This window comes from Spea bombifrons, chromosome 1 (genome assembly GCF_027358695.1).
Source record: "Spea bombifrons isolate aSpeBom1 chromosome 1, aSpeBom1.2.pri, whole genome shotgun sequence".
Taxonomy (NCBI): Eukaryota; Metazoa; Chordata; class Amphibia; order Anura; family Pelobatidae; genus Spea; species Spea bombifrons.
In genome coordinates, this window is record NC_071087.1 from 58755813 (window position 1) to 58774421 (window position 18609).

Here is an 18609-nt window from a genome sequence, read left to right on the forward strand (position 1 = left end):
AGGTCACAGGAGATAGTGGTTGCGCATAGAGGAGAAGAAAGTCACAGTAATATAATATGTGTCTGGCACCGTGTGATAAAGAGTTAAGGAATGGGTACTCACATTTTTTGGGGACTTAAGCAATTAGTCTCAAAAAACTTGCATGGGTGATACAATCCTCGCCTGGAGATATCTTTAGCAGCAGTCCTGTGTAGTTCTTTTTTTTGGTTCTCAGGATAAGGTGCACATAAAAAGTTAAACAGAAATAGGCATAGTGCTTTCTGTATATATAAAATGAATAAAAAAAATAAAAAACATATATCACTATATACTCAAAATATGGTGAGCAATAAATGGATTGTGAACTTGCCTGCCTGTAGCTCATGAAATAAAAACTCCCCACTAAATTAATATTTAAAAAAAGGGTTAAAACATATTTAATAATCCTTAAGTGATGCACAGACCCCAAGCTATTGGGGGGGGGTAAACTATTAAATGCCTTTTTGGGGGCATCTTTGCCCCATTTTACCAAGACAGAGCAGGAGAGCTTGAGACTTGAGGCTTGAGAAAGACCTGTGTGTCGAAACGTTGCCTGTGTGAAATAAACTCACCTTATCATTTGAGTGCTGGGCCTCTGCTTCTTTATTTTGGATTTATTGAGGGACTTGGTGGTACCCTGGCTCGTGCACCATTTCACTGCTGAGTGCTGCATTCCAACCTTTCTTTTTGTGTAGAGCAGGAGAGCTGTCATGGCCAGTGGACTACCCCCTCCTGAGCTCTGTCTTCCCCGTTATCCTCAGAAGAGAGTACCCCTACATCGGTCATACCTGCTGATTGCATCCTGGCCACAATCCCCATCAGCCTTACCTCTCTCCGTTGGGTGCCCAAATTCTGGCTTACAAATCTCTGCTCCTCCTGAAAAACCTTGTGATAGGTGATTTGTACAGGAGAAACTAAGATTATCATTGTTACGCATGCAACATAATTCTAAAGCAGCAGGGCACCCCGGGCAAAATCAGTCTAAAGAAAGATGCGATAGCCTATGTTGTGGCATGCCATACCTGTGCTTAGTTATTAACACCTTCCAGTGGGCCTACCTCCCATACCTAACGGTGACCGCCCCAGGACTCATTTATGTATGGACTTTATCGTCAACCTGCCCGTTTCCAGAAGTCCATAAAATAATCCTCTTTAGAGATAGTGGAACAGCACTCAAACTGGGCTCCACCAGCACCCCAAAATATCACAAATAAAGTCGCTCAGCACTCTAGTAGTTAAGCGAGGTGTATTTAATTCAACAACAAGGGCAACGTTTCGACCTTACGGTCTTTATCGAGCCATGACTTCATCCACTGTTACAGTCCTGAAGAATGGTCCTGGGTTCTGGCCCCTGATGTACATCCCCTGGTCCTTCGCCATACCTTCCATGCCAAATACCTCATCAAACCTGAATGATCCTCAAAAAAAACCATGGCATGGTTTTTACTGAAATTCCTTCCTGGGTTTGGGGAATTCTTTTTTTAATGTGTCTCTAAGTCAACTAGCATGAAAACAATTAACAAAACAGCTTAGTAAATATATCTACGGGTGAGGGGATGGTGTAATGGGTAGTATCGGGGTACTGTTAGTGAAAGTGTTAGCTATGGTTAAATGGCTATTGGTCATCGGGATAGCAATTAATAAGGTTCAAAATGTTAAAAATAAAATGATATAAAATAAGAAAATCCATATTAGATTACTTCTAAGTAACAGGTTTAGGCCAATGTCAATGATCATTGACAGTGATCAACATGTTACTAATCAGTGATAAGATAGCAGTGGTTCAAATTGTAATAACATATAAAAAGAATAAAACAAGCTTTATTTTTATTACAAATGTGTGCTTAATGATACACCACTATGACCCCACATTTTCCCTGACACTTGCCACTTTTGGGCAAGTGGTTGTCATAATAATCAGAGCACTCTGCTATAGAAAGGAACATCTTTCCTCCATACAGGGCAGCGTGTTTAGCAGGTAAAAGCCATTGATTGGGCTGGGGAGGGGGAAAGTGCTGTAACATACTAAAAGCAAGGTCTAGATATGGTTTGATAAGCTTTTTTTATAGCAACACATTGTGTTTTGCTCTGCTGCTTTGTTCTTTGCATGTGTTACCCAAGGGAAGTCAGCAGAAGTCCATACTTGGAGACATTCAAAGTTTGCTGCACAATTGTTTTCAAGACAACACCAATTATTATATTGTAATATCTGTCCTAGAAACCTCGGGAAGGGGTTCTGGTTTTGGAGGTGGGTACAAGGGGTCCGCTGGAACGACTACTTCCTCCTGGTACAGAGTGCCACGTTTCCCCAGTTACTAGAAACTCTAAAGACTGTGGCGCTCAAACACAGATTTGGAATACCTGCATTTTGGGAGGGGGTTTTATATGTGGTGTGTAGCGTGGCCGATAATAAGCAAGAGGTCCAGCGATTGGCCAGTAAGTAGAAAACCATTTGATGGTACGCAGAAATAGGACAAACTATGAAACTTCTATGGGTATTTAAAGAGAATTCTATCCCAAGTCAGTCCCCGTGTTTTTACACTAATTAGGCCAATCTTACAATATTGTGTTCACGCTTGTTGGAAAGAAAATCTTTTTACTAAAATACTTTTTTTTGTTTACCTGAAGCTTTGTCATTTGTTGTCATTTTGTCAGTCTGCCATATGTTTGATGTGTGGCTGTTTGGCATATGCATTAATCATGTTATTTGCTGGATTAAGGTTTTAAATCCTCACAGATAATGATGCTTCACAGGATATAAACACACAATTGGCTGAAAGCATTACCGAGTCTGCATCAGGGGGGGTAATAAGAAAAAGGGAGAGAAAGACATAAGTGAAGAGAACAAATACAGTTTCCAAAGTGGAAAACAACATCTTAAGAACTTCTGAGTGATACATCTGCAAGCTGTAAATCTAAAGGATGCCTTTGGCTGCCCACACCGTAGGATCATCTTTCCGAATAGAGTCCTTGATAGGATGGACTTCTGAATACGAGAAGAAGGTTTTTCAAGATCTGGAGACCTTGCCAGAAAGTAACAAATCTAAGGAAATTTTGGAAGTCTCAACAACTGGACAGTCACAGGCGAGGAGTATGGCAACTCAGTACAACATATTAGGAAGAAGACTGGGTAACACTGAAAAAAGTAAAAGAGGAAGGACCGAGTATAATATTTCTAATCATGAGAATTGGTCAAACATCACTGAATGCCAAAAAGCAGAGGAAACAGAATGGGATTCCAGAAGTATGCCATCTGAAGACCAATGTGAAATACTTGAATGCACTCAACAAAAAGACAGCGTTGTATGTGCAAAAAAGATGATTACAGAGAAAAAAATTAAGGTTTCTGAGAAACCCAACCACTCTTACATTGCTTTGATATCAACAGCAATTTTGTCTTCCCCTGAGAAGAAACTGCAACTTAGTGACATTTACCAGTGGATCATGGAAACATACCCATATTATCACAATCAGGTAAAAATCTACACACATTTCTGTGCCTTCTACTAGTATGATTGTGAATATTACCCCCATTCTTTCAATTAGTTCTTTTCTAGTGGACTGGTCTTATAGACACTTCTGAACTGACATTTCCACAATCAGAAGTCAAAAATTAACCTAATTAAACTGCAACTGTCTTTTGTCATACAGAGATAAGTTGTGGCAGGTGTAGCATTATGTAAAACAGAGTCACATAAGTGATCTTGATAATAGGTACTTGCTTTTTCTATATGTATTTATTGTTGAATAAATGTCCAATGTTTACAAAACATGCACCATCTCATTATTTCTCTTATCAGGATAAGAGCTGGAGAAATAGCGTTCGCCACAATTTGTCTCTAAATGAGTGTTTTATTAAAGCTGGACGCAGTGATAATGGAAAAGGACATTACTGGGCTGTGCATCCTGCAAACTTAGAGGCTTTCTCTAGAGGAGACTACCAGAGACGCAGGGCAAGGAGACGTGCACGCAGGTAAGTTATGTAGCTTCCTGGTATAACATGAAATTGCGACTGTTGTGCATTTAGATTAGTGCTTTATAACGTCAGTAGGCACAGTCAAGCCACTTCTTTGCGTTCCTTGGTGTCTTATTTTGGTTCTCAAGCAGAAGTCTTTTGTAAAAGCATTTCATTTTCTCATATGTGTGCATAACTATCTTTAAAATTCCGGCATATTATCAACCTTCAAGAAACTTGGTTATGCTTCTTTTTACTAGAAAAATGTAATGTGCTAAGTGGAAACAACCGATGAAGTACAAAGGAACATTGTTCAGCAAATTAGCCTCACACAGGAACCCCATGTTCTGTTGATGCCAGCCAACTGGGTTCAATCCTAAACCCCATTAATACAGTGATACTATCTATTTAATAAAGGGCACCCTGATGCCTGTCCCCTGCTAGTATACTTGCAGGGGACAGTAAATGATCAGTGTTGAATGAAAGAAAGACATCAGTGAGACAAACAGTAGTAGTTTCACAAATACAATAAAATTGTAACTGTGTTCTACAAGAATGAACGATAATATAAAAACAGGGTACTTAGCTTCTTAACCCTTCTATTCATTCATCAGAACACATATGTGGTAGCTTCTCCAACGACTCTTCCTTCAAAAAGCCCCTTACAACAGATATATGGAAAAACAGAAAAAAAATTAAAGTACTCTGTAAAAAGAATACAGAGAAGTACTGTATTAAAGCTGTATCCCCAGAATTTGTTCTGTTTTTCCATATATCTGTAGTTTCACAAATGCCTGTACAAAAAAGGCATCACTGCACCTATTAAGGTGTCAGCATACAGTCAATTAAAGTACTAATTTTCTCCTTGTGTACCTCTCCCAATACATATAGTTTTAACCCTTCTTCCTTTGATCTTCAAATAAATGTTTACGTTTTTGAATCAATCTGGAATAATGTCACTCACTCTTATCTTTTTCTGCCCCCTTCCCATCTCTCTCTCTCTGAACTTTTCTCTACCACAGGGTTTCTTCTGTTCTTGGCTATTCATCTCACTTTCATGTTTGCACGGTGCGCTGTTTTCATCGACTCTGCATTTTGTGTTCACCTTTCTATTCCAACTCAGATCTCTCCCACATATGCCCTTTTGTGGGACCTACTTCCCAGCAAGTAAACTGCCCTTTCCGTATGCCACTGCTTTGGCCCTGGTACCAGATACCTCCTTATCCGTAGCAAATCAATTTCTTAACAGTTACTGAGGATTTAAGACCCGAAGGTAGACATTTGAATTCTGAAAGTGACCTGAGCTATTTTAAAATTCAAGTCACACAACTTGTCCCTCATTTCATCCTAAATTAGTCGTCCTAACAAGGATGAGTTTAGTCATGTTTCATATAACATTAGCAGCATGTTTGATAATGTTTTAACAATAGCTTAAGTACATATCCACGCAAGTATGAATCACACTTTGTTGTTGTTGTTATACACAAAAACCGGTAATGCGTCAAACTATGTCCTCGTTTACCGCTAATTGCTTATGAGGCTTCTAACAAGATCTACAGCTTGGACTCTGTAATTGTTAGTCGGATTTGAGGCTCACAGTTTTAGTGTTAATCTGACCACCTAATCGTCCGGAATCTGCTGAATCTCGAGAAATAGGCGGCTTAAAACAGACAAACTCATCCACCGGTGCAATGGAATTATAAATCTAGAAAACTGAAGACATCATGTGCAAAGGAATATGGAGACTTTAGGGGTAAAATTATACCATCTATTTAATGATTGTTATTACTAAAGCAGACATACTCAAGAACGTATACAGTAATAAAATAGGATGAAAAACATAGATTGCATACAGTCACATCACACCTGAATGATCACTAAGAAATCAAATACAGACATGGTTTATTTAAAGAACAGCATTATTTTGTGTATGTAGTAACTTTTAACATTGTAGAACAGTGCAGGTAACTAGTGCTAACAATTTTGGCTCTCCTATGGAATCAAACATATAGAGGAACAATAAGCAATTAAACCCTTTTACGTCCACGGATGAGCTGATATTTTGTGTTTTCTGACATACCAAGTGTTCGTTTTAACAGGCACCCAGGTCATGCCCAAACTACATGATGTTTGTTGAATGTGCCTTGAAGGACCAGACTTAGAAATAGGTGGTCTAGCATTTGCATATGTGCTAATTAAAATCTATAATATGTGTAGAGGCGAACACCTGCTGCCACTTATTTTCCTTGGTTGTCTGAGTGTGATTTCTAATAGAAGCAAATGAAGAGAAGGCGTGACCTGGTGCTATGTCTAAAATCAGTGACTCGTGTGCAGCACCCTTAAATGGCTTGGAACTTCATGTACCCACCATTTCTTAACCTGGTGAGAAGAGAACGTGGATATTCTCCCATTTGTCAGCTGTAAATCCACTACCACACTTGTTATATGTGGATAAGAAAAATAAAAAAAGTGAAATTTCTGTAATAGTTTGGACAAACAGCAGATATTTGGTCACCTTTTGTTAAATATAAACTTTTACTATTTAAATGTCATTATAAAGTGCAAATTTTCCTGCAATAAGTAATCCTAGCAGGCTCATTCAATAAACTGCTGTGCGGTGATCCCCTTATAAGCAAGAGATCTAGCACTGTTTAGGAAGATGAATTAGATTAATATTAAAACCCAGAATTGTATCTACCAGTGCAGAAAATCTGCCATTACCCAGCACTGCACAGGAATCCAGTACAGTGTGTTTCTAGGGTGGCTAAAAGGTCCATTTTTATGGATATATTTACATTTCACGTGCTGCTGACTATCACACTTAAAGGGATTATATGTAGGATGTATACATTTGCAGCCCACTTACAGCAGAGTGACACTTTACATACGCTGATAGGAGCATATATGTGTCCTGGAAAAAAATGGCTGATCACCCTGCTTTCTTATTGTTTATACATTTTTGCTTGCGTCCCTGGCCAATACATATTAAAATGGGAAGAGAGGTTGGAAGAAGCGTCACCTTACAAACACTTTCACCTTCAGCTACAGATCAGATCCAAAGAAATCCATTATGTGCATAATATAAGTCATTGTAGATATTTTCATGTTACGTCTCTTCCTCTGAATGGTGATATACAATATACAATACTTCATGTGTGTCCCTTCCAAAAAAAATACTTGATATGAAAGGAAGTTTTACTTTCCTGAGAGGGTGGTAGATAAATGGAACAGCCTCCCAGCCGAAATATTAGAGGCTAAAGTAGTGAGGGAATTTACACATACATGAGCTAGGCATAAAGCTTCCCTTTGGCTTAAAAAAAACAAGGACTGATTAAGATCTTAAGAGCTTTAACATTAGGAAAAATATTTAGATAAGGGGAAGAAATACATTTTAAACTTGCTTTTCAACCAAACAATTCCACAGATTAAAAACCAAAAAAGCACAAGCTATTGATTGAGTAAGTGATTTTAATGATGCTATAGGCTGTGAAAACGTTTCCCTTTATGTGGGTAAATAAATTAAGTTCCAGCACTATTTTTAGTCTACATTCCATCGTAATGCTTCTTTCTTTTTATTTTATAATTGCATAGTACGTTGTTAGTAGATATTTTGGGGTTATGTACTGAGGGCACTTCTGGTGTTTAGTGGTTAGGGTGATCAATGCATAACCTCCAATACATCAACAATTCACACACTGTGTGTGAAACCACATTGTGCAAATATATTGATTACACTTGATTTATTTATGGTATTATTGTAATTTGTACACTGTGGGCAGAGTGAAGTCAACTTATGACTAATGTTAGGGTAGCTCTAGCCCAACAGTAATATACTGGCCAACCGATTGGCCATCCCCTTACATATATACAAGAGTAGGTACAAAATAACATGAGTTTGAATCTGGGGTTTCTTTGGATCAACTGGAAAATGTGTTTGATGCGATGTAATATGGCTGTATAACTGGAGGTTAATGTTTCCTTCATGCAGTATCATAGAGCTGGCTCTGTTCCAAGTAATAATAATTATAAAAATTGATGTGCAACCACTTTGCAGACTTGGTATTTTTCCCATAAATACAACAATTTTCAAGCTTTATCCTACCTCTCAAGTTTCTGGAGAATCACAGTCTCTTTCTGTGGTCCCATTTGCTCACAATTCAGCTACTTCTGCAATAGGGTGGTGCTAGTTAGGCCACCACCCATGCACAATGTCCTTTCACATACATATATATACACACACACATATATATTCTATATATATATATTTTCAGAAGGCTTCCTTTAGGATCTGTTTGCTCCACTTTCAGCTTCCCCTGGTTCACTGCCATGCCCTGGAGGTTGGGGAATGGGAGAAGAGCTCTCTCTGACCCTCGGTTTTCGGCCTCTGCGTGAGGGTACTCCATTGCAGCCATCCTTTTTTAGGTGTCTGTGCAAGTGGTCAGAGCGCACAAAGGTTTTGTGGCAGGCCTGGCACTGGTATGGCCGTAGCCCTGTGTGTACACGCGTGTGGTTTTTCAGGTCATAATTGTGTGCAAATGCGGCTCCACATTGCTGGCACAAGTAAGGCTTCTCCCCTGTGTGTTTCCTCATGTGAACCTTCAGCTTGTCTTGCCTGTGGGAAAAACAGAATTGAGACAAGTTGCCCTTCAAAATATGTTTATATAAAATGAACATATTACATGGGTATAGCAGTTAGCAACATAGCTGTGTGCTGTGCCAAGCTCATGACACTACCATGTCTCCCCCCACTGTTATGGTGACCATGTAACGCTGACTGAGTTGAACCGCTGGTAAGCAAGGGCCCTGTCCCTTGTTCCAGGACAATCCGATTCCTTGAACTTTCTCTTGAGCACTATCCATTTTTCCTAATTAGATGAGCCTCTCTTCTCTGTTACATTGAAGTAGAAAAGTAGGACCATGCATAATTGGATCCTTTGATATAAGCACTAATGCCACCTGCTGCTAATGAATTTGGTATATTTTATTAGATATGTCCATGGGTTTAAAAATTTCATGTCAATGGCTTGTTTGTGTGAATAAAATGTCATCTAGTTTCATTAGCTCCATAATCTAATTGCACATAATTGAATTTTAATTACACTTACGTGGAATGACATCTTCCGATACACAATAGTTAAAATAGACAATAGACACATGAAAAGCGAGAGAGGGCCCCCAATACAGCTCACAAGGGAAACCCAAACCTACGAGAGGAGTAAGGTACACAACCTACTCAAAGGATTCACTCCTTCAGCAGGTATCTAAAAGATGGTGTCCACACTAGAGAATGGAAGTATGAGAAGCAACAAAGCTTCCTATAAATATGTTTGCTTAAAGTTGCAACATTTTATACATTTATATACAAAAAAACAAAAACATGCCTCCCTCCCATCAAAATGTTATAATAACTTAACACAGGGACTGCAATGTGAAAATTAGTGAGGATTCTAATCTTCTTATGATGCTTCCTGTGATGGTATGTATGTAAAAAATAAAAAAATAAATCACAATAAAGGCCATAAACCCTGCTCTTGACCCAGAACAATGCAAAACCCACATTTTTTTCTTTAACAAGGGGGTGGTGGATAATTTCTTACTTTAAAATGCAATTTTCTCGCTAAATAGACTATAATTAATCATGTCCTTATCAATTGAACTAAGTAGCAACGTTCACATGGTGCGGTCGCGAGTTGACGTGGTAAGACCGCCGCGTGTGCACGCTGGCCGTTTTAATTATATTAGGCGGCTGGCTTGCACACACACCGTGCTGCACCGTAAGCAGGGCCAGTCCGGCCCTGCTCACACATTGAAGTTCGACGGGCCGCACGTTGGACGCCCCTGACCTAGGTGCCAGGTGACCTGGCGCCTGGGATTTGTCGAGCCCTGTTCTATACCATCCTGAAAACAGAAAGCCAGAATTGCATGGCATACTTAAGATATGGTCCTACCATTGACTTGTAATCTTGCCTTTGTACATTTTCCCCTTTTTCTTTTTTATATATGACAAAGTCTGCAATTATTCCCGTCATGTCATTTATCCCTATTTGTGACCCTATAAACATACCTGTACATCCATAAAAGGCAACCCATGATGTCCTTATGGATGAACCAGCGCTTGTAATAGACAATGCCAATGGTGCCACATTAGAAAATGCCAATGGTGTCATACCCTAACATCGCCTCCACCCCCCTTTGATGCTATTTTAAATAAAAAAATATTTTAAAAGAACAAATACACATTAGTGGAATGGTAAAACAGTATTTTATCTAATGAACAGGAATACATGTATTTTAACATTTTGGTATCTATCAGTTTGTCAGCATATGTTATATACAGACAGAAAACCAATAGCCATAATGCACCTTACTTACAGATATGCCACTCTGCCCCCCAGATATGCTTTATAAACCCTGATATGCCACTCTGTCCCAGATATGCTTCATGCCCCCTACAAATGCCCACTTGCCCCCCAGATATGCTTTATGCCCCCTAGAAGTGCCACTCTGCCCCCCTGATATCCCACTCTGCTTCCTAGAAGTGCCCCCCCCCCGATTTACCAAAGTCAGAGGTCTGAAGACACATGCATTGACACCTTAACTATCTCTCTTTTGAAGTAAATATGCAGCATAAACAAATTTGTATTTTGGTATAATATGCACCCCCTTTTCAGGATTCTTGAAAAGGGGTAAGTTGTATGTATTATAAGCCAAGATTTTTACTGCAAATAAGCTGCAGGGGCACGAACAGTATCATACTGACTCTGGCATTATACATTTATACACACGAAACAGGAATTTCCCTGTTTTGTAGGATGAGATCCTTATATACACCACAATATTTGTAATATCATGTTATTTGTGGAAGGTGTTGTAGGATTCTTGTGTGTTATAATTTATACACACACGCAGACTCTGACATAACAGTATAAACACACTCACATACTGACTCCACACACACACACTGACTGACACGACATTATACACTTGTATACACATACGTACACTATTCCCCCCTAACATCACCATGTAAAGACCTGCCATGTCACTTTCCATGTCACCTTCTGCCATTATAAATACTGAATCCTACACTTTCCTGTAAGGGTTTCATGAGACACCCAGCGGTGTCAGGTAAGGGTAAGAGAAGGGTTCCAGATTCACAATGGTAGCCCAGTTTTTACCCCTTGTGCTGCAAAACCCTGGGCTCCAAGAAGTGGTTTCTAGTCGCCACAGCAACCTGGCACCCAGGGTTTCTCAACCCCTCATTTAACACTTTAATGAACCAGGTATTTTTCAAACCCAAACGGACATAGCTTCTTTTCCAATTTTTACTTGGGGTTCTTTTGATGCAATTTTGATGTATTATGTGCAATATCTATTAGTACTAATATGTCAAAAGCTAGACGAAAATTGAGGGAAAAAAACATTTCTCTCAGCTTTGTCTTTCCCTCTGACTTCCCTGCATATTAATTACACCACAATCAGGACATAGAGCTCCATAGTGTTGCAGTCCTGATTGCATTGTATGCAATAAGCTAGCAGTGGGGAGATCAGAGATCCCAAAAGGATCTGGGCAGATGGGTCTCTACACCTCTCCTTAGTCCTTCCAGCAGTGTCAGCAGTAACACTTGCTTGAAGGGAATGCCCAAATGTAGTAATGGAGTAGTGGTACTTGTTTTGTGGATGCAAAAGTATGTCTCTAGCTATGTGAAAGGGTTAATCATGTAAAATTCTGACTTGTTCGTCATTTTTCAGAAAATCCTTAATTGGCATGCTACAAAAGGTTGTTTCCATAGAGAATGAAAAAACTTCTTGAGTTTGTGCTGTTTTCATAAACTAATAACACACAAACAATCATAATGTTTCATATGTTTATTGAATACACCCACTAAACATTCACGGTGCTGGTGGAAAAGTGCTGTTAATTTCAAAGGGTCCACTTACTTTTTCTTGCCACTGTATTTGTAGAGTACAGGTTGCAAGGTATTTTCTAACTTTTTTAATTATTATTTTTGCACTGTTTTGATAAGTGATCCCTTTGGGGTCTTTACTCTAAGGGGATTTCTTGAATTGAAACCAAATGACACTGCTGACATCATGGTTATTACGGTCCATTTATTGTTCATTTTAATTTATGTTTTGATATTTACTACATTGTATATGCCAATGAAAATAGGAGATCTCACTGCCACTGCTAAACCTGAAAGATGTTCAATTACGTTTTATGGTTGTTTGGAGAATTTCATTGCGTGAACTGGTTACCATTTTGTTGAACCGCACAGTTATGTACATTGTCAGCTTCAATAGAAGCTAGTAGGGGAAGAGGATATACATTTTTTAATCCAATAAAAATGAATACATGCATATATTTGCATACAGTGCAATGTACTGCCAATGCAAAATGAACTTCAAGACATATTAAATAGTTATGGACTAGAATACGAGAATAGTATTTTACTCGCTAAACTGTTTTGTGTAACTATAATTAAATTTTTTCCTGTTTTGTGTTATACAATGATACACCAATCAGCCATAACATTATGATCACTGACAGGTGAAGTAAACCACACTAAGAATCTTGTTATCATGGCACGTGTCAGTGGGTGGGATATATTAGGCACCACGTGAACATTTCATCCTCAAAGTTGAAGAGTTAGAAGCAGAAAAAATGGGGAAGTATAAGGATCTGAGCAACTTTAACAAGGGCCAAATTGTGATGGCCAAAACGACCGTGTCCGGGCATCTCCAAAACTGCAGCTCTTGTGGGGTGTTCCCGCTCTGCAGTGGTCAGTACCTATTAAAAGTGGTCCAAGAAAGGAAAAAGTGGTGAACTGGCAACAGGGTCATGGGCGGCCAAGGCTCTCTGATGCACGTAGGGAGGCGAAAGCTGGCTCGTTTGGTGAAATCCAACAGACTAGTTACTGTAGCTCAAATTGCTGAAAAAGTTAATGCTGATTCTGATAGAAAGGTGTCAGAACACACAGTGCATCACAGTTTGTTGGGTATGGGGCTGCGCAGCCGCAGGCCATTCAGGGTGCCCATGCTGACCCCTGTCCACTGCTGAAAGTGCCTACAATGGGCATGTGAGCATAAGAACTAGAACACGGAGCAATGGAAGAAGGTGGCCTGGTTTGATAAATCACATTTCGTTAACATCACATAGATGAGCAGGTGTGTTGCTTACTTGGAGACTACATGGCACCAGGCTGCATCCACGAAGGCCCCTCCTAGCAACTTACAGTATTTAAAGGATATACTGCTAACGTCTTGGTGTCAGATACCACAGCATACTTTCAGAGGTCTAGTGGAGTCCATGCCTCAATGGGTCAGGGCAGTTTTGGGGGCAAAAGGGGGACCTACACAATATAAGACAGGGGGTCATATTATGGGGAAGTAGGGCTTTTGTTTTAAACTAGACTTGTACAAATGGACCAAAGACTATTAGGACAAATGTTTCATTTTTTCCCCCATTAGTTTCCAGACCACAAAATTATTTTCCCGTCTATTTGTTTTGGATGAAAATTGAGGTGCCTTTTAAATTCGGAAATTACATTTGTTGTCATTCACCCTCATTCACCTTTTCTCACAGTCTAATTCACTCTCTCACGCTCTCACGGAATGTCTTCCTACATTCTCCGCTTCAGCGTCCCGGTCTCTGTGCTGCGCAGCTCTTTTCTTGCATCTTATTCTTCTTTATTCTCTTTTCTGTCTTCATCCACTGCTCCAAAAAAGTATTTGTTCTTCTACTTCTCCTTGGACAACAAGGACAGGGACTGACGTCCGGTGAACTTCTGCAAAACGGCAGAGCTTCTGGGCAAAATCCTTTACCCAAGTTGGAGACATTACAGAAACAAAGACTTTAGTGACGTAATGTTACCTTTAGGGCAACAAAAAAGTCTATCGATGAGGGTGCCAAGTAAAATCTTTGTTCCTAGCTCCTAATATGGCAATTTGAAAATAACCATTATATCATCATAAGGTCTTTAAACACTGAAGATGCCAGATGTTATAACAAGCTAAGCACACTACCAACTGTTGGTGCATCTTGCATGATGTAGTGACATTTTCTCTATAAAGAAAGTTTATTTTTTGCCCAGTATGCTTCCTATCCAAGGACAGACTTAATTTAAGTTGATGAGGTCTTCTACAAAATACACACGTTATTAACTAATCCCTAATTAATTATTTTTCATTCACTGATTACTTTTAATTTAACGAGAACGCTGAAGCCACTGCAAGTTATGGCTTGCTCATTAGGCCTATATTAGGAGACCTGTTTTTCCTAACCCTTATTCTACAGCAGAGCAGGGAGCAAATTTTTATCCATGCCTTTTAGAATATCTATTGCAGGGACGTCCAACATGCGGCCCGCCGGACTGCGAGGTGTGGCCCACTTGAGTGAGCAGGTCCGTGGGCCGGCAGACCACATTCAAAGCGGCCACCCGGCTGCGAAGGACAAAGCGGCAATGACACTCCTATCATGCACAAGCAGCCAATACATGCATATAACCTACAGCCTCCCTGTGCCCTGCCCCCCTTCTTACACATCCATGCATATTCATTCATCACAAACATTCATTCCCTCATTCACATATACTCATTCATACACCCTCCCCCACCCTTACCTGTACTGCAGATCTTGCCGCTCTCAGACTTACGCAGGGGCGCTGTCTTCCTCTGCGTTGCTCGCAGTCTGTGTGAACTTCTCTTGACCTGCCCAGGGGAACAGGAACGGAGCAGAGTCACGTGAGGTAACGCGCATTCACGTGACTCTGCTGGTTTCCTGCGTCCCCTCTACGGAGCAAGAGACGCTGCTGAGCAACACAGAGGGAAGCGGCAGGGCCCCTGCGGATGATTATTTCTGTTTTTTTTTTGTTTTGGCATTTTGATGATAATGCTATTTTCGGGCAATATTTTTCAGTGCATTCCTACTGTCTTGGTGTGTGTGTCTTTGGGTGTCGGTGTGGCAGAGCCTGTCCTGGTGTGTGTGTGGGTGTCGGTGTGGCACAGCCTGTCCTGGTGTGTGTGTCTTTGGGCGTTGGTGTGGCAGAGCCTGTCCTGGTGTTTATTTGGTCATCTGTTTCCTGGCACTTTACTTACTGTAGGAATACATTTAACTATTTATCCAGAGATAAAACGCTCTCCTGAATTTGTAGTCAGAGGACAAAACTTTCTGGGCACAGAAATCAGTGAGAGGAAAAGTAAAGTTTTGTGTTATTTACTCTGTTTCAGTCTACGTATTTTATTAAAAAGGATTAGTGGCACTAAATTATGGCTTCAGGCGTCCCTTGTATGATGAGTTTTTTTTAGTGTATTGATTACTCCCAATCCCATCATATAATATTCTATCTTGTATTATCTGCAGAGCACCGATGTCATCTTTATCCAGTACACATCGATGACGAGGAGTTCTATTTTATTAATTTCCATAAAATGGCCACCAAAATCCTCAGCACCATGCCTGTGATGCTCTTAATCCGGCCCTGCCGCCATTGTGCGTCAGCCAGCTTAAATCCACGTTTGTACCAACAGTGTGCTCCAGCTTTGTGCAGTTTTATTTGGCTAAACTTGTTTTAAATGGTTTGTGGACTGACTTTGCTTTACTGTTTTAGTAATTTAGTATTGATAGAATGACATATAAAAGTTGATAAAAAAAAAAATCCACTGCTTTTTTCATTATCGCAAAATTAACCCTGTATTAATATGCATTATAAAGCTAAAAGGCAATATTTTCTCTCAGTGAAAAATGAGTGCAGCCCACACACACACATACACATACATTTCTGATGAAGTGGCCCACTGCAGAAAAAGAATTGGAATTAGACAAGGCTGCCACATGACAATATATGGATATATTATGTACCAATTTAGTTACATAGTTACATAGGCTGAAAAAAGACAATATCTATTAGATACAGTAACACAGGGGATAACACATCCCCCATATGGAGTAAAACAAAGGAACAAGTTTAAACTTTCATAGCTTGCCCATATTGTCTCAGTTAAAATCAATATTTGGCCTAAGCTGCTTTATCTTTTCGGCATTCTTTATATATTTCGGAGAAACAACCCTTTGCGTGCCAGATGAGGACTTTGGCTTACTCTTGTGTCTACTCACTACAGGGGAAAGTTGTGGTTCAAGCTCCTTTACCTCACTATACATTAAGAGGTTTCAACCACAGTAAGCTTCTTCTGTAGGAAGAGCTTGGTGAGCCCTATATAATGTATAACTATATCAGTGGGATTTCTTCAAAGCCTCCTTATTCATTGCATTATGCATTATATATGACCAGCTCAGCCATTCCTGCTGGAGACTCTTGACAGTGATAACATCGGACAAAAAAGAACACATGAAATCCCTCGAAAATATATATTTCTCTAACGAAGAAAACATAAGGTATATTTCAAGTGCCTTTGGACACTTGTCATGCGGCCATTTATCGCTGTAAAAGTTAGCCATAGCAAAAAAAATTTTTAAGCCAATGATTTTACATTTCTTAGCAATATGTTGTATAGGTAATGTAAAACAAATGTGTCCAGCTCCATCTACTGGGATATTCACCTCCAACCATCTCTAGGGTTTACAGAGAATGGTCTGAAAAAACAAAATATCCAGTGAGTGGCAGTTGCGTGGATGAAAATGCCTTGATGTCAGAGGAGAATGGGCAGACTGGTTCGAGATGACAGAAGGTCAACTAAAATAACCACTCTTTACAACCAAGGTATGCAGAATACCATCTCTGAACGCACAAAACAGACTTTGGAGTAAACATGAAAGCATGGATCCGCCCTGCCTTGTATCAACGGTTCAGGCTGGTGGTGGTGTAATGGTGTTGGGGGACATTTTCTTGGTACACTTTGAGCCCCTTAGTACAAATTGAGCATCGTTTAAACGCGACAGCCTAACTGAGTATTGTTGCTGACTATGTCCATCACTTTATGACCACAGTGTACCCATCTTGTGATGGCTATTTCCAGCAGGATAATGCACCATGTGACAAAGCTCACATCATCTCAAACTGGTTTCTTGAACATGACAATGAGTTCATTGTACTCCAATGGCCTCCACAGTCACCAGATCTCAATCCAATAGAGCAACTTTGGTATGTGGTGGAACAGGAGACTTGCATCATGGATGTGCAGCTGTCAAATATGTCCATATAGACCAAAAACTCTGAGGAATGTTTCCAGCACCTTGCAGAATGAAGTATGCCATGAAGAATGAAGGCAGGTCTGAAGGCAAAAAGGAGTCCAACCCGGAACTAGCAAGGTGTACCTAATAAAGTGTCCAGTGAGGGTATATATAAATTATATTTTGTGAGAGTGAAAGATTGCATCTATGTCAGTAGAAGATTGGAAAGAGCAGTTTATCCCACTGACTAATGGGTTAACTGCTGGTCCTATTAACACAGGTGCCCCCAGTTTAACTCTGCACAGTGAGATAATTGCAGGGTAGAGGAAACAGCCTCTCTCTCTGACTGAGAACAACCCACTGCAAATTTGTCTACATCTTAGAAGGAACAGCAGGTGTACCTGAGTTCTAGTGTGCTACAAGGTGGGCTGGTAGGAGAGACGACTTTTGGGAATCTGTTTGACGTATATTCTGTTTTATTTTATACTGGAAGCCAACTTAGCTGGCAAGTTCTTTGTTAGTCAGAGAAGAATACTGTTTAGTAAGCCTCCTAAACAGCAGTAGGTTTTTCTTTGTGTGTTTGTTCGATTAATTTGGTGCAATAAAATCCTGGAAACATATTGGGTCTCATACTGTCCCTGCTGCTCTAGAAGTGTTCTAAGAGGTACTTTACTACAATATACATATATACACACACACACACATTCGCTTTCAAAACAGCACCATTTCTTGTAGGTACACTAGGCGCAATGTCAGGGAATAAGTAGGCATATTGTTGTTAGGCGTATGATTACAAAATTATGCCAAACAGGTGCTAATGATCATCAATTTAATATGTAGGATAAAACACAATCATTAACTGCAACAGTTGCGTAGGAGTAATAAAACTGAGTGAGGAACAGCCAAACTCACTAACAAGAGTTAGTCATACACCATGGCAAGACTCAGTATAGCAACAAGACACAAGGGGATCAGCAAGGTCTCTCTAAGGCAGAAATTCCAAGGCAGACAGGGGTTTCCAGATGTCCTGTCCATGCTCTTTTGAAGAAGCTCTTGTTGTAAGACAGTGGACACTTGATGAAAGAGTCATCATGCTTACTTCTTTTCACAAATGTGAGATGTCCAATAGTGCCATCAGCATAGCTTTGGCAAAAAACAGTGGGACCTTGGTACTCCCATCTACCGTCCGTAGTAGATGTCTGGAAAACTTGCGACCAAAACGGCATACCTCTGGTGTGAAAACAAAGCCAAGCGACTCAACTATTCATAAAACACAGGAACTGGGGTGCAGAAAAAATGGCAGGAGGTGCTCTGGACTGATTTCACAATTTGAAGCATTTGGCTGTAGCAGAAGTCAATGTGCTTGCAGAAGGGCTGGACAGTGGTACAAGAATGAGCAATTGTAGGCAGCAATGAAGCATGGTGGAGATTTCTTGCAAGTTTGGGGCTGGGGATTTGGTCAGAAATAATGGTCTCCTAAATGCTGGGAAGTATAGGCAGATCCATC

At 40.0% G+C, this 18609-nt stretch overlaps 2 protein-coding genes across 2 annotated transcripts in view; one reads left to right on the forward strand and one right to left on the reverse strand.

The window, feature by feature from the left end:
• Positions 1 to 2848: 2848 nt before the first annotated feature.
• LOC128473568 (forkhead box protein unc-130-like) lies at positions 2849 to 4020 on the forward strand. The gene is made up of 2 exons (XM_053455828.1): positions 2849 to 3492; positions 3819 to 4020. Exons 1-2 carry the CDS (start codon positions 2941 to 2943, stop codon positions 3993 to 3995), a joined length of 729 nt encoding a protein of 242 aa, XP_053311803.1. The 5' UTR covers positions 2849 to 2940; the 3' UTR covers positions 3996 to 4020.
• Positions 4021 to 7423: 3403 nt separating this feature from the next.
• ZBTB7A (zinc finger and BTB domain containing 7A) overlaps positions 7424 to 18609 on the reverse strand; it is a 28691-nt gene continuing 17505 nt past the window's right edge. The window contains exon 3 of the mRNA XM_053461744.1: positions 7424 to 8585. Coding sequence (XP_053317719.1) covers positions 8255 to 8585 — 331 coding nt within the window. The 3' untranslated portion in view covers positions 7424 to 8254. The remainder of the gene's footprint in view (positions 8586 to 18609) is intronic.

What these genes read in the sequence shown, in the direction of transcription:
- LOC128473568 (XM_053455828.1), top strand. Translation starts at nt 2,941, where the DNA reads ATGCCTTTGGCTGCCCACACCGTAGGATCATCTTTCCGAATAGAGTCC. An exon ending in ACCCATATTATCACAATCAG is followed by an intron (nt 3,493 to 3,818) that starts GTAAAAATCTAC and finishes TTCTCTTATCAG; the next exon opens with GATAAGAGCTGGAGAAATAG.